Source organism: Euprymna scolopes, chromosome 24 (genome assembly GCF_053919585.1).
Source record: "Euprymna scolopes isolate OS-2025 chromosome 24, ASM5391958v1, whole genome shotgun sequence".
In the NCBI taxonomy this organism is placed as follows: Eukaryota; Metazoa; Mollusca; class Cephalopoda; order Sepiida; family Sepiolidae; genus Euprymna; species Euprymna scolopes.
The window spans coordinates 91,756,098-91,772,381 of NC_136505.1; the positions used below are offsets into that span (position 1 = coordinate 91,756,098).

The following is a 16,284-nucleotide window of genomic DNA, read 5'->3' on the forward strand; positions in this document are numbered from 1 at the left end:
TTAATTACACGTTGACAAAAGCAAATCAATGAAGTTGTTTTAAATGTTAGGAAACTTTATCCTATTTCAAAAATACAAGTAAAAATAAGACAATGCCATCGTTTTTTGTTTTTCCTATTATATAAAGGGCAAAATGGGCACGAGCGTTTGTGTATATCCAATTGTTACCCTACACTGATGATTGCGTAAGCATGAAACACTAGTGTCTGTAGGTTGGTTGGTTGTTTTTGTTTTATGGCATATCAACCCTTTTCGGGTTATTTAATGCCGAATCCAAAGATTTTGAAGAAAAAATTTTTAATAGAATATATTTGTTGTTTTCAAGTCGGTTTAGTTAGAACCCTAACAGCTACTACCACTCCGGGTCAGAGTGGACCTGGGAGCAATGGTAATTAAAGGGTGGCTCCACACTCCCTAAAACCCACAAGCTGGGGCCTTACCACTGGATATAGTTTAAGGTCATATCCAGAACCCTTTTTGGGTGAGAGTTCTCTTGTCGGTTAGATTCCGCAAGAAGTAGTTACATACTTCCCAGATCGAAATATCTCAGATTCGCAAACGGACATCGTCTCTATCTTTTTTTTGATCAAGTTAAACAAAATTCCCACTATGCTGTTGTGTCGACTGTTTGTCTTTTTCATATAAATAAAGAGGAATTATTGGAACGCAACTGCCTGGTCTTCAGGCCGGGTAGTCTCTGTTCTGTCATTGTTCCTTGATCAATGAAGGGTAAATTATTTTATTTGGATACTGCCAGAGTGCCCTCTTTTTGCCTATTTTTTGGGGGAGCTGTTTTTTCCCCCCACATTAAAATTGACCTTGTGTCTAATTTGCTTTCGTGGGAAATTTAAAAGCAACACCATTTCTGCAAATCATCTTTTGTTTTTTGACTACGTTCAATTTGAACGCTTTACACTTCCTGTCGCATCATGAAGTAACAGTAAGACATCAGATTTTCTTTCACTTTCTTTTCCATCTTTGCGTCACAGGTTCAAGCCTGCCTGCCTACTACAACTTTTTTTTTTTTTTTTTGCTCAATACACACACACACGTACAAACACCCGGGCAATGCCAGGCACCCAGGCTAGTTAATTAATAAAAGGCACATGTTTAGGGTTGTTATCGCAATCAAAGTTCGCAGTTTTATAAAGACCGACCGAATAGATTTTTTTTTTTAATATAAAAAAAAAAATAATTGAAACAAAATTCAATAAATAGAAAATACTCAAGTCCGGTAGACCAACCAAAAACAACTTTTCAAAAATATCTCACAACAATAAGTCATATTCGACAAAAGTAGCGTATCAAGCAAAAAGAAACAAAAACATTAAAAATCTAATAAAACAAGCACAAAAATAAATAAATAATGAAAAACAATGGACAAATAAAGCTCAGTCATATACAAAGGATGCGTCGGAGGACGATTAATATGTAAGCAGAAAGGGATCAAAGTTTTATAAGTGAAAATCAACAACAAAAAACAAGAAACATTAAAATATCACAAAAAGTACATTAAATAAAAAAAAACAGTGCAAACATCAAAACAAAAAGAAACACACAACACAAACGTTAAAATACAAAATGCAAATGTCTAAATACACAATATAAACATTGAAACAAAAAACATCAAAACAAATATAAATGCTAATTACACAACACAAACGTTGAAAAAACAATACAAACGTTGAAAAAACACAATACAAACGTTGAAAAAACAATACAAACGTTGAAAAAACAATACAAACGTTGAAAAAACAATACAAACGTTGAAAAAACAATATCAACATTGAAAAAACAATATCAACATTGAAAAAACAATACAAACATTGAAAAAACAATACAAACGTTAAAAAAAATACACCACACAAACATTGAAAAAACAATACAAACGTTAAAAAAAATACACCACACAAATGTTGAAAAAACATATGTTGAAACAAAAAACACAAAAAGTTGAAACCAAAAAGATAACAGAAACGATAAAAAAAAAACACAAATGTTCTAATAAAAACACACAAGCAACACAAACGTTAAAAAAAACAACAAAAAAACACACACAAGACAAAACAAAAAGCTAAATAGCACAAATTTGTTTTAAAAAAATGTTTTCCTAATCGATGAATCGTCAAACAAATTTCGGTTCACTTTTTTCAATTTCCAATTTTTTTTTTGTAAAAAACGGTTCAGTGAATAACAATTCTGTTTCTTCCAAAAGTTTTCCTTTGGTTTCCGGAAGGCAAATGAACCAAAGTATCCATCCAATGAAAGTGATACATGCCATCAAAAAGAATGTTCCTGAAAAGAAAAAAAAATATTTTTAAAAATATGAAGCAGAAACAAAGTGTTAAGTGACCTATCTACCAATCTACCACCCTCTGAAGCGATTTTGTAATGTTAAATACTATAGTGTCCAAAAAAAAAGAAAAAAAGAAATTGAATTATTCTATTTAAATAAATAGAGTTATCTCCTTTGAACTAATGACAACGATTTCAAACACGCCAGAGAATTAACTAGTAATGATTTTAAACTATTTTCAAAATGGCAACAAGATATCGATTATTGTTTAGCCAAAAATTTGATTTTTTTTTAATTTTAAACTAGCGGGGGTACCCGGCGTTGCCTGGGTGTTTCGAGGTGTGTTTGTTCTTAAATCAAAAAGAAACCCGGGGGAGGGGGGTGGGGTGAAACATGTTTTGGTAATTAGTTAGAATTGAACCCGAAGCCCTGAGGCGAAGTTGGAAAATAAAATGTGAAAAGAACATGACACGTTAACTGACCGCCCAGCAAGAAGGAGTTACTAAAAGAAGTTTGAATTTATTTAATTAAAAAGAGAATTGACAGGTGCCCGCACTAAATGACGTCAAGTGGAAGTTGTAGATTTAATATTTTATGCGAACGTTACGACGACAACGTAAGCAATAGCTATTCAGCAGTTAACATTTTCTGCGGGACAGTTTTTAATGAGGTCAATAACTCGGTTTGTTTGTTTTTACCCAACTTTGGGGAAAACTAGCTCCCCATTTATTAGGGGAGTGTCCAGACGAAAGCAATTGTTTGATATGACGCTAAAAAAATGAAAGCTGACATTGACCAAACGTTTACATCGCTTTCCGGAGACCACCGGGAAGTGCCAATTCGAATCTAGTTTCGCTTTTTGTTATACTGAAAAGCGAAAGATACACGCAACGATCTAAAATTCTGGAAAAAATATTGTGTAAAAGTCATGCAAATTAAATACACACGCGACCCTCATTCGTAACTCTTAGATATTATCATTTAGACGTGATATAAAACATTTTGAGAAGGAATGAGCCGACCGAGAAGTCCAGCGAAAAAAGCCTTTTACAGACATACACAAAAAGCGAACATACATACATACATTTTCGCTTTTATATTCATAGACTAGCGGGGGTACCCGGCATTGCCGGGGTGTTTGGAGGTGTGTGTGTGCTGTTAAATCAAAAAGAAAAAGAAAAGTTGGTAGGCTTGAAGCCGAAGCCCTGAGGCGAAGTTTGAAAAAAAAAAGAATCGACCAGCCAGAATGAGTTATTGAAAGATGTTTGAATTTATTTAAGTAAGAACCAAATTGACAGGTGCGCGCACGGAAGTCGTAGAGCAATAGCTATTCAGCAAATGAGGTCTATGACCAGGTTTGTTTGTTATAAGCGAAGTAAAAAAAGAAAACAACATTAAAACTTAAGCCGGGGGGGGGGGGGGAATAATCAAAACACTGAAAAAAAAACGTAAGGCAAACAAACGATGCTAAATGTAAAAATCGAAAAAACAATAAAGAAATGGCTTAAATAAGCTTGTTTCGATATTAAAATTTAAAAAATCGGTGGGTATCCGGGTGATTTTGGGTGTGTGGTCGGGGGTGGATAAGCGAAGTAAAAAAACCCAGAAAAACGAACGTTACGTGAAAAATGGCGTAAATAACACTGGTTCAATATTTATATTTAAAAAATCAAAAAAAAAAAAGAAAAAAAAGACATCTCACACCACGATTCGAACCCAAAACGTTTAGATAACGAACCAACGCGTTAACCAACTGAGCTAACACGATGTACATGGAATTTAGTCAGTTTTTCAACTATTTAAAGTAAATCAGGTCATGACATCATCTGATGCATGCGTAGAACCGGTCGTCGTCACGAGAGGACCGTTTTTGTTGTGGAAACGGTACACACAATTATTCACAAAGTCCACAACTCTATTCTTGTCACAGACTATTCAACCAAGATGGGCATCAAGACAGTTCCTCTTCCACCCTATAGTTCAAACTTTGCTCCCTGTGACTTCTGGTTATTAGCTCAGCTCAAGGAAAACACAGACTGTCATTTTTGAGACAATTGAGGAGATGAAAGAGGTTGTGACGAGGGTCATTAACACACTCACGCATGGGGCCTTCCAAAAGTTGTTGGAATGGTACAAATAGTGCATTGCAGCTGAAGGAGATTAATTTGAAGGGGACTAGAGTTTCATGTGTGTAATATGATTAAAAGTGCCTAAAGGATAAAAATCTGAAAACTTATTGCAGGCACTTCATACATCACATAGACATTTTTTTTGTTTTTTTCTTTTATGAACAAGCAACAAAAACATTAAAAGAATCGTTTTGTGGCTGAAATTTCTCTGATTTCTGATAAAAAGTTCTGATTCCTCCAATTTCTGATAAAAAGTTCTGATTCCTCCAATTTCTGATAAAAAGTTCTGATTCCTCCAATTTCTGATAAAAAGTTCTGATTCCTCCAATTTCTGATAAAAAGTTCTGATTCCTCCAATTTCTGATAAAAAGTTCTGATTCCTCCAATTTCTGATAAAAAGTTCTGATTCCTCCAATTTCTGATAAAAAGTTCTGATTCCTCCAATTTCTGATAAAAAGTTCTGATTCCTCCAATTTCTGATAAAAAGTTCTGATTCCTCCAATTTCTGATAAAAAGTTCTGATTCCTCCAATTTCTGATAAAAAGTTCTGATTCCTCCAATTTCTGATAAAAAGTTCTGATTCCTCCAATTTCTGATAAAAAGTTCTGATTTCTCCAATTTCTGATAAAAAGTTCTGATTTCTCCAATTTCTGATAAAAAGTTCTGATTTCTCCAATTTCTGATAAAAAGTTCTGATTTCTCCAATTTCTGATAAAAAGTTCTGATTTCTCCAATTTCTGATAAAAAGTTCTGATTTCTCCAATTTCTGATAAAAAGTTCTGATTCCTCCAATTTCTGATAAAAAGTTCTGATTCCTCCAATTTCTGATAAAAAGTTCTGATTTCTCCAATTTCTGATAAAATGTTCTGATTTCTCCAATTTCTGATAAAATGTTCTGATTCCTCCGATTTCTGATAAAAAGTTCTGATTCCTCCAATTTCTGATAAAATGTTCTGATTCCTCCAATTTCTAATAAAAAGTTCTGATTCCTCCAATTTCTGATAAAAAGTTCTGATTTCTCCGATTTCTGATAAAATGTTCTGATTTCTCCAATTTCTGATAAAATGTTCCGATTCCTCCGATTTCTGATAAAATGTTCCGATTCCTCCGATTTCTGATAAAAAGTTCCGATTCCTCCAATTTCTGATAAAAAGTTCTGATTCCTCCAATTTCTGATAAAAAGTTCTGATTCCTCCAATTTCTGATAAAAAGTTCTGATTCCTCCAATTTCTGATAAAAAGTTCTGATTCCTCCAATTTCTGATAAAAAGTTCTGATTCCTCCAATTTCTGATAAAAAGTTCTGATTCCTCTAATTTCTGATAAAAAGTTCTGATTCCTCCAATTTCTGATAAAAAGTTCTGATTCCTCCAATTTCTGATAAAAAGTTCTGATTCCTCCAATTTCTGATAAAAAGTTCTGATTCCTCCAATTTCTGATAAAAAGTTCTGATTCCTCCAATTTCTGATAAAAAGTTCTGATTCCTCCAATTTCTGATAAAAAGTTCTGATTCCTCCAATTTCTGATAAAAAGTTCTGATTCCTCCAATTTCTGATAAAAAGTTCTGATTCCTCCAATTTCTGATAAAAAGTTCTGATTCCTCCAATTTCTGATAAAAAGTTCTGATTCCTCCAATTTCTGATAAAAAGTTCTGATTCCTCCAATTTCTGATAAAAAGTTCTGATTCCTCCAATTTCTGATAAAAAGTTCTGATTCCTCCAATTTCTGATAAAAAGTTCTGATTTCTCCAATTTCTGATAAAAAGTTCTGATTTCTCCAATTTCTGATAAAAAGTTCTGATTTCTCCAATTTCTGATAAAAAGTTCTGATTTCTCCAATTTCTGATAAAAAGTTCTGATTTCTCCAATTTCTGATAAAAAGTTCTGATTCCTCCAATTTCTGATAAAAAGTTCTGATTCCTCCAATTTCTGATAAAAAGTTCTGATTTCTCCAATTTCTGATAAAATGTTCTGATTTCTCCAATTTCTGATAAAATGTTCTGATTCCTCCGATTTCTGATAAAATGTTCCGATTCCTCCAATTTCTGATAAAAAGTTCTGATTCCTCCAATTTCTGATAAAAAGTTCTGATTTCTCTGATAAATCTAGAAACAACAAGTGTATCTATTCGAAACCTTGAACAATCAGTCACATTCAAATGTAATCGGCTTCAAAGACAAATGGACATAATTTAACAAATCAAAAAATAACAAAGAGATAGGCAGTCAGTGGCCCTGTTGTTTTAACAGCATCGGCAATGGCAACCACAACTCTTCAAATTGCAGAGCCATGGTATTCTCAGTAAGATAATTAAAGACGGTAGTTTCCCGTTGCTTTCCGTCTTGATTCAGGGGAGGGGGGCATCTCCCCAAGTGAGTTAAACATGACCCCAGATACCAATCTGAAAATTTCCACAACTTGGCACTGTACATAATGACACCTAGCCTTCCCAAATGGTCACCCATCTGGCACTGGCCAGGCTCATAGTTACTTAACTTCGGTGATCCAGCAAGAACTGGTGCATTAACGTGATTGTGCCATATATATTTTATGTAAGAGAGATGGGAAAAAAAAAAGTTTCTAACCGTATGTTGTGAACTGTTGGATCATGCTGAGAAAAGTGCCCGTCATCAACCATGAGAAGAACCACATCACACCAGAGCTGATTGAGTTGCAAATACCACGAGCCCACATCGGATAAATTTCTGAACATATTGTCCATGGTAAAGGTCCTAAACCTGTAACAAAAAAAAAATAAATATCAAACGTTTAAATTAACAAAACATAATTATGTGATTGGCATCCTGACACATTCAACATCTCTATCTCTACTCTTATATAAAAGTCACTTTGTGTGTGTGTGTGTGTGTGTGTGTGTGTGTGTGTGTGAGTGAGTTCCTTAATCATAGGTTCCAAAACGGCTAAGCCTATTTTTTCCAAATTTAACACAAATCTAATTTATATGTCTGGCAGTGTTCTTAAATATGTTTTGTACAGAAATTCATCCGATAAATATCGAAAATCAAAAAAATCCAGTCTTAAAAATCAATTTTCTCTCTTATAGATAAAAAAGAATAATTTTTACAGGAGAACATTTTATGCTACACCAGCCAAGGGAAATAAAATCTCAGCAAATCCTTTCTTCTGAAAAAACAGATTTATTATAATCTGCAGATATAGCTCAGTGGTAGAGCATTCAACTACAGATCGAATGGTCCTCTGTTCAAGCCCAGCTCACTATTTTATTTTAATCTTGTCTTATAAAAGTCACTGTGTGTGTGTGTGTGTGTGTGTGTGTGTGTGTGTATGTGTGTGTGTGTAACTTCCTCCCTCATAGGTTGCAAAATGACTGAGCCTATCTTTTGCAAATTTCGCATAAAGCTAATTTATATGTCTGGCAGTGTTCTTAGATATGTTTTGTACAGAAAATCATCTGATAAATATAGAAAATCGCAAAAAATTTGATCTTAAAAGAGCTTTTCTGTCTTATAGATAAAACAGAATAATTTTTACACGATACTATTTTATGTTACACTAGCTAAGGGAGATAATAAAATTTTAGCAAATCATTTCTTCTTAAAAAAGATTTACTATAATCTGGAAATATAACTAAAGCATTCAACTACAGATTGAATGATCCCCTGTTCAAGCCCGGGTATACCTCATCATTTTATTTTAATTTTTACTGATTAATATTGAAATGTCTACGGAATGCACGTTGCGTTGCGATGATTGAGCGACCGCTTGAAAAATGCCTCAACAGCAAAAGCGCGTTTCAACTTCGTCCACTCCATGATGCGCAGTGGGGTTCTTGAAAAATAAACAAAAAATAAATAACGCATATTAAGAATTGAACTTTAAACTTCATCCTCTCAAATAAGTCCATCCTTACCATCCTTGAAGCAAGCATCACTTCAGGGCGTCAAATATAAGTAAACAAGTTCCTCTGCCCCACCCTGTACAACAACATCAATGTTTCGTGCATTTAAATTAGGATTGGTTGTTGGTTGTTTTACGACATATCAACCTTTTTCAGGTTATTTAATGCCGAATCAAGTTATTTTGAGGAACAATTTTTAATAGAGTATATATTTTTTACGTCAGATTCTATTTAACCCATAGTTGGGACCCTAACAGGTACTACCACTCCGGGTCAGAGTGGATCTGGGAGCAATGTTAATTAAAGGGTAGCTCCACACTCCCCAAAGCCCGCAGGGTGAGGCCTCACCATCGGATATAGTTTAAAGGTCATATCCAGGACCATTTAAATCAGGAAGTTGATATCTTCGGACTACCTGATCTGGTAACACCAGTATGAATTTTGAAACACAGCTAAGTGTAAGGGTTCATAATGTATGCTATATTCAATTTAATTAAATTTTATGCAAGGGGAGGTAATCTTGATGCCTCCATTCAGTCTTAAAAGACAAAGGATACCCTTTGTAGGGGCAGCTGCATGTGTAATTGTGAGGCAAGGGTTGCGCTATCCCCAACTACACCTCTCCTGAATCGGCACTGCTTAGCAAGTAGAAGTTCGGAACGACTGGAAACAATGCCGAGATAAGTGGAGAGCACATACAGCGCCTGGAAGTCCCATATGGTCACCCATTTAGTACTAACCAGGTTCAATGTTGCTTAACTTTGGTGATCAAGCGGGAACCGGTGTGTCAACGTGATTATGCTGTAAGGAGAGGTAATAAGGTGGGGGGGGGGAACCCTGCTAAAAATTCAGATACCTCTAACTTTTGTGAAATTCAAACAATAGTTATTAGGCATAAATTAATAAATATTTCCAAGGGATTTTAGGAAACGTAGTGTGGGCACACGCTCTATGTCAAAATTCAAATATTTCAGATTCGCATTAAATTTGACCAGTGGTCATTACACACCAATTAAGATTCCGTTAATTTTAATTTTTTCTCAAGAGCTTCTGATTTGAGACATTTTCTAGAATAAAAGCCATTCAGAATTAGAATAAAGATTCTAGACATATTATACTTTGATTCTGATTTGTGTAAAAGAATCAGAAAAGGAGTGTAAAGCTGTTCTGTTCGGAGAAAATAGTTTTACCCATCCTGGGACAGGTACTCTTGATCCAATCATGCTTCATTAGTTTATTTTTGATTGTTGCTGTCATCTACAAGACTGTTACTCAGAACTGATTGCTTTTAACCTACCTAAGAAGAGCAGAAAATTGATTTTAGCTTTATTTTCAGCAGCCTTGTGACTCTTGTTTCCTTTATATTAAATCCTTTACTCCTCACATTCCATGAGTGATGTTTCTGACAAAGAGGGAAGAATTGCTGTTCTCTGGGTCAGAATCTATTCATCGATACTTATTTTTGTTTGTTTTTTTTTACCTTTTTTAATCATTTTGTTCTTTTAGTTTCTTACATCAAGTGACTTCATGCCTTGTCTGGAGCGATTTTCATAAGGAGAAAAAAAAAAAAAAAAAAAAAAGCACTAATGCACCATAGGTTCATTATTAGCAATTCTATCTAGCTGTAAATGAGAAAAATACAACCTCAAAGATTAACTTAAAGGTTTCCAAGTTTGACCAAAAAGTTAAAACAAACAAGATAAGAATAGTAGTCTGAATAGAGACAATTATTATTATTATTTTTTTTTTTTTTTTTAAGTAAAATGAGAGTTATCTGCCCTTAGAGGAAGGGAGATCATCCTGTATTTCGATCAGAGCCGTTTCTATAGTATGTTTTTTTTCTTTTACAAAAGAGTCATCACTCATCAAACCCGAAGGCCACTCGAGGATAAACGTTAATGAGTATCCGGTAGTCATTGGGACGATAATCGTTAGTAGTGGAAATTTGGTAACTTGGACTATTTAAGGGAACGGCTCAAAAGGAACTTGTTTTTGTTAGACTTGAAGACGACCATATTGTAGTTAGCTGGAAAGTAGGGAAACGGATGAGAGTTCCACGAGCGTGCAATTCTAAGGAAAAAGTTTTGTCCATGGAATCTACGTTTAGGTTTAGGTACAGATAAAGGGTGGGGGAAATTATTAGTTTCCATGTTGCTTATAAACATGATTATTATCAACCTAAAAATATTATGGTAGAGTTTACCTTAGACCCGGCAAAAGAGCTATTTGCCCTTGGAGCGGGAGGGCGGCCCTTGTGTATGTTGATCAGAGCGTTTATATTATAGAAGCATTGCTTTCTGGATTAGAGCCATTAATTTCAGTGTTTTTAATCTTGTTATAATCAACCTAAAAATACTATTAGAGTAGAGTACAGGAAGAGTTATCTGCCCTTGTATTGGAAATATTCTTAAGACTTTATGCAATTTGCATAAGTGACTTTATGCAAATTACTCACTATTACTTGAGGAGAGGGTATATATCTATAAAATTGGAAGTGCCTGTGTGTGTGTGTGTATTTCCCTACCAAATCGGCCCTGTCGGTGGGGCATTAGAATACGCCGACTGCCCCCTGCAGAGGGTAAAAGTCCCTCAATGGGGGTCCTGGATATGACCTTAAACTATATCCAGTGGTGAGACCCCAGCTTGTGGGCTTGGGGGAGTGTGGAGCCACCCTTTAATTACCATTGCTCCCAGGTCCACTCTGACCCGGAGTGGTAGTACTTGTTAGGGTCCAAACTATGGGTTAAATAGAAACCGACTTGAAAACAACAAATATATTCTATTAAAAAAATTTTTCTTCAAAATCTTTGGATTCGGCATTAAATAACCCGAAAAGGGTTGATATGCCGTAAAACAACCAACCTACCAACCAACCCTACCAAATAACTGTCAATTTTCAGTCTACAGACTCAAGATTTGACATAAGGGGTATTGAGATTTAGGAAAATCTTTTTAATCAGTTTTCGGACAGAAATTTGGCTGTTAAGGGGTCAAAGTTCAATGATTTAACCTTTAAGAACTCTACCAAACTCCTCCGCCAATTTTGGGTCTAAACACTTGAAATTTTAGATATAGGTTACTTGGACATGGATCTAACTTTATAATTTGATTTGAATCCAAAACAATAAATGTTAAGGGGTCATAATTGGGGTCAAAGTTTTTTTTAAAAAATTGACCTCTGTGGTTTGTACCAAATTACTCAGCCAATTTTGGGTCTAAACATTTGAAAATTTACATAAAGGGTATTTAGACATGCAGCAAGCTTTTTAATCAGTTTTTGGGTGAACATTTAGCTGCCAAGAGGTCAAAGTTAACAGAGTTGACCTTTGCAGACTCTACCAAGCTCCTCTGCCAATTTTAGGTCTAAACATTTGAAATTTTAGATGTAGGTTACTTGGATATGGGTCAAACATTTTAATTTAATTTGAGCCCAAAACAATAAATGTTAAGGGGTCAAAGTTTTAAAAAATTTTGTCTCTGCGGTCTCTACCAACTTTTCTCTATAGTAGTTAAGGAAGACATTACGATACATATTCACACTTTTTAATATATACATATGCACGTAAAGTTATGAACGATACATAGGGCCCGAGCAAAGCCGGGCTGGACTGCTAGTAAAATATTAAAAAAAAAACCTTCAACCAGAGAAACTAAAAAAAAAAAACTTCAACCAGAGAAACTAAAAAAAAAAAAGGACCTTCAACCAGAGAAACTAAAAAAAAAAAAAACTTCAACCAGAGAAACTAAAAAAAAAAAAACTTCAACCAGAGAAACTAAAAAAAAAAAAACTTCAACCAGAGAAACTAAAAAAAAAAAAACTTCAACCAGAGAAACTAAAAAAAAAAACTTCAACCAGAGAAACTAAAAAAAAAAACTTCAACCAGAGAAACTAAAAAAAAAAAACTTCAACCAGAGAAACTAAAAAAAAAAAAAAAAATTCAACCAGAGAAATTAAAAAAAAAAGGACCTTCAACCAGAGAAATTAAAAAAAAAGGACCTTCAACCAGAGAAACTAAAAAAAAAGGACCTTCAACCAGAGAAACTAAAAAAAAGGACTTTCAACCAGAGAAACTAAAAAAAAAACTTCAACCAGAGAAACTAAAAAAAAAACTTCAACCAGAGAAACTAAAAAAAAAACTTCAACCAGAGAAACTAAAAAAAAACTTCAACCAGAGAAACTAAACAAAAAAACTTCAACCAGAGAAATTAAAAAAAAAAAACTTCAACCAGAGAAACTAAAAAAAAAGAACCTTCAACCAGAGAAACTAAAAAAAAAAGGACCTTCAACCAGAGAAACTAAAAAAAAAAGGACCTTCAACCAGAGAAACTAAAAAAAAAGGACCTTCAACCAGAGAAACTAAAAAAAAAAACCTTCAACCAGAGAAACTAAAAAAAAAAAAAAAAAACTTCAACCAGAGAAACTAAAAAAAAAAAAAAAAAACTTCAACCAGAGAAACTAAAAAAAAAAAAAAAAACTTCAACCAGAGAAACTAAAAAAAAAAAAAAAAAAAAACTTCAACCAGAGAAACTAAAAAAAAAAAAAAAAAACTTCAACCAGAGAAACTAAAAAAAAAAAAAAAAAAAAACTTCAACCAGAGAAACTAAAAAAAAAAAAAAAAAAACTTCAACCAGAGAAACTAAAAAAAAAAAAAAAAAAAAACTTCAACCAGAGAAACTAAAAAAAAAAAAAAAAAAACTTCAACCAGAGAAACTAAAAAAAAAAAAAAAAAAACTTCAACCAGAGAAACTAAAAAAAAAAAAAAAAAACTTCAACCAGAGAAACTAAAAAAAAAAAAAACTTCAACCAGAGAAACTAAAAAAAAAAAAAAAAAAAACTTCAACCAGAGAAACTAAAAAAAAAAAAAAAAAAACTTCAACCAGAGAAACTAAAAAAAAAAAAAAATTTACCAAAAGGACGAGAAGAGCTTAAAAATAATTTACTGAAATGAATGAAAAACACTTCTCACCTCTGCTATCTAATTTTCTTCAACAAAAAAGAACGTTCTCCAGAACAACCGTTTTGGAAACTTCCAATCTTCAAACTGACATAAGCATTACCTTTTATTGTTTATTATAATTGAAATTTGTTTTTGAATGCAATAACTTGTTGGTTTTTAATCGCCTTTGTCCAAAAAATGGAAGGTTGTTCTGCTACAAAAGACTGTTCTTTTCTATAAACAAACAAACAAAAAAAAGGTGTTAAAAATAACTAACTAAAAAAAAATTTCTAACACTAAGTGTGAAAGGTAAAAAGTGCCTCTCGGAAAAAATAACATGGTCATTTCACATCTAGTGGCTTCTAAATTATTTTCCAACGTGTAAATTTGTTAAATAAATGTGTTAAAGTTAATTTTATCAACCCTTAAACACGGCATGTACGGCACAATCACGTTGTTGAGCCCGGCCAGTACCAGATGGGTGACCATTTGGGAAGGCTAGGCGCTGTATGTACCTTCTGGGAAGGTTGGGCGTGGGGCCAGCACCTTCACCTCGTAAAAAGAACTCAGTCACTACAAAAGCATCTACAAAGTTGTAGATGGCCTATGCCCCCCCCCCCCGCCTCCAGGGGCTCAAGGTTATGGTGGATGGTGTCAAACCTGGCACATTGTCACAAAAACGTAAGCGGGGGTTGTGATTAGGGATCAGATTTATAAGTGTAACGTGGAGTGGCTGTTACTTTCAACTGTGTAGCTACAACTCAAATGTCACAAAAGAACAAAAATAGGAAAAATCAAAAGCCGACTCCGCACCTTTTCTTAGTGCAAATGACGTGGTTTTATTCCTGGTTCTTCCAAAACAAGGCATTTCATTGTATTTCCAAAGTTTTTTCGCACACATATGCTTTTTAAAAGTCTGTCTCCCTGCCACTTCACGTGGCGCTAGCCAGCCATTCTCACCCTAGACTTTCACACGTCGATCTTGCCTGGCAGACAACTTTCTTCTTTCTCAACCACGTGGAGTATTTTTTCTCTCGTTTTCTTGTGAAGCAAGCTTGCACACACTTGCTAATTTGCATACATGCTTTAATGGCTGCTGCTGCTAATATTTTCACCAGTCAGCTATCATTTGCTCCTGCTGCAATTTTCACACATGCCTATACATGCTCTATTACATAAGGGGGCTTCCTAAGTGGGGAGTTGTGCAGCAAAATGTTTGTTCACATTACATTTAAATTTTTGCATGGTACGTTGGTGCAGTCGGGGAAACAAGTAGAGCATTCCAAAGATAAGTGGTCCGAACCAAACAGTTATTTGAGTAAAAAGTTTTTCAACATCTGGGGACCACTACAGTGAAGGGGAGAGATTTTGCTGATAGTCTGGTTGGTTGGAAGTCGTTATGTTGAGTTGAGGGGGTACAAGTGCAGTAAACTTATCAAAGAGTATCGGAAATACTTGTAAAGCAATTGCAGCAGTCGTAAATATGGACTTATTTTCTGGCCATGCACTAACCAATCAGCTTTCAGGGTGTATTGATTTCATCTGTCTCCTAAGGAACTTTTTAGCATCTTTGAGAATCCCAGTTAGTCAACACAGAGAACTCTGGAAGCAACAAGGAAAGGTATCCCTTCTCTCGCTTCTGACCCTGTCCACTACAGTACTGACGATCTTCACCTGTAGATAACTCCTGGCCAACCTTCGACAGCACCAAAAGAAACTTTCAACTCTTATTTTCCACACTTACACTGTCCCACATTCTTCCATTGAATTCAACCCTTTTGTTGTTGTGTTAAGAGAGGTGTTGTTTTTCTTTCACTTATGAATATATAGAAGTGCACCTCACATTTTTATACTATCTAAAGTTCAGGATAGTTTATATAACAATTTGTGGCACCCATGCATCTACTTGTAAACACTCATTATGGGATTTTGCCTGCACGATCAATCTAGCCATGCCCGTAAAATGTTTATTTAGTTTGGTTTGGTTATTTCGTTTTACAGGATATCAACCCTCTTCGGGTTATTTAATGCCAAATCCAGTTATTTTGGAAATAGTATTCATGTTGAATTCAGTTATTTTTTAAGTGGTAGCGGGGGAAGGAGTAATTAATTAGAGAGAAAAGATTTTACTACTTCCATTGATTTCAACCGATTGTGGCAGTTAACTCTCAGCAGAAAAAATATAGGAATCTACGATTATCGAGGAATATTGTGCTGCAGTTTGTGTATATTACATTCGAATGAAATGTCTTTATTTTTAATCCTATTAAGGTCAAAATCATAGGGAAAAAAATGAGTTCATTTTATATATATATATATATATATATATAGGGATAATATTTCTTTTCTGAACTCATTATTTTGTTTTGTTTACCATATGATAATGTCGCTCGTTTTCTCACATGTGATTATAAAACCTGCAAACGTTTTTCACTGAAAATATTTCTCTGAATCCAGCTTATGCCAAAAATACTTCTCTTATTACAAAACACCCTAAAGTAAAACCCTAAAAACTGGTTACTGACATTCTAAAAGACTAGTGATTGCTTCAAGAGGGAAGAGAGAACGCAAAAGCAAGTATATCACAAGTGACGGTACTGTCCTGAATAAATTCGTCCACGTAATCCCGAACAATACTGCCAAATTGACATGCCATGCCACCTAACAATATCGTTGAATCGACACACAAATTCCTGAGCAACACATCACGCCATCAAACAATCCTGTCGAATCAACACGCCACTGAACAATATTGTTGAATCGATATGCCACATTCCCAAGCAACACCAAATTATCTCGCTGAATCGATATGCCACAACATGTTATCAGAGTAATGTATTTCAACCATCCCCAAATGACTTATACGCTTGGTTTTTATAGCCGTTGGGCGAAACTAAATCGTTGCTTTGGGGTAAGATGGATGTAGCTCATTAGTAGACTTGATTTGCAATCAAAATATCCCGGGTTCGCTTTTCACTGCAAGTAGGCCCAACTCATACACTTGTGCGCTTCCGTGCATGCTCGGCACACATGTGGCAACAATAC

General features: G+C 34.5%; 1 protein-coding gene across 1 annotated transcript in view; it reads right to left on the reverse strand.

Annotated features, from left to right (window-relative positions):
* Positions 1 to 1,990: 1,990 nt before the first annotated feature.
* LOC145246847 (proton myo-inositol cotransporter-like) overlaps positions 1,991 to 16,284 on the reverse strand; it is an 83,828-nt gene continuing 69,534 nt past the window's right edge. The window contains exons 8-9 of the mRNA XM_080108693.1: positions 7,008 to 7,160; positions 1,991 to 2,295 (exon numbers count right to left, since the gene is read on the reverse strand). Of these exons, the coding sequence (XP_079964819.1) occupies positions 2,126 to 2,295; positions 7,008 to 7,160 (323 nt within the window). The 3' untranslated portion in view covers positions 1,991 to 2,125. The remainder of the gene's footprint in view (positions 2,296 to 7,007; positions 7,161 to 16,284) is intronic.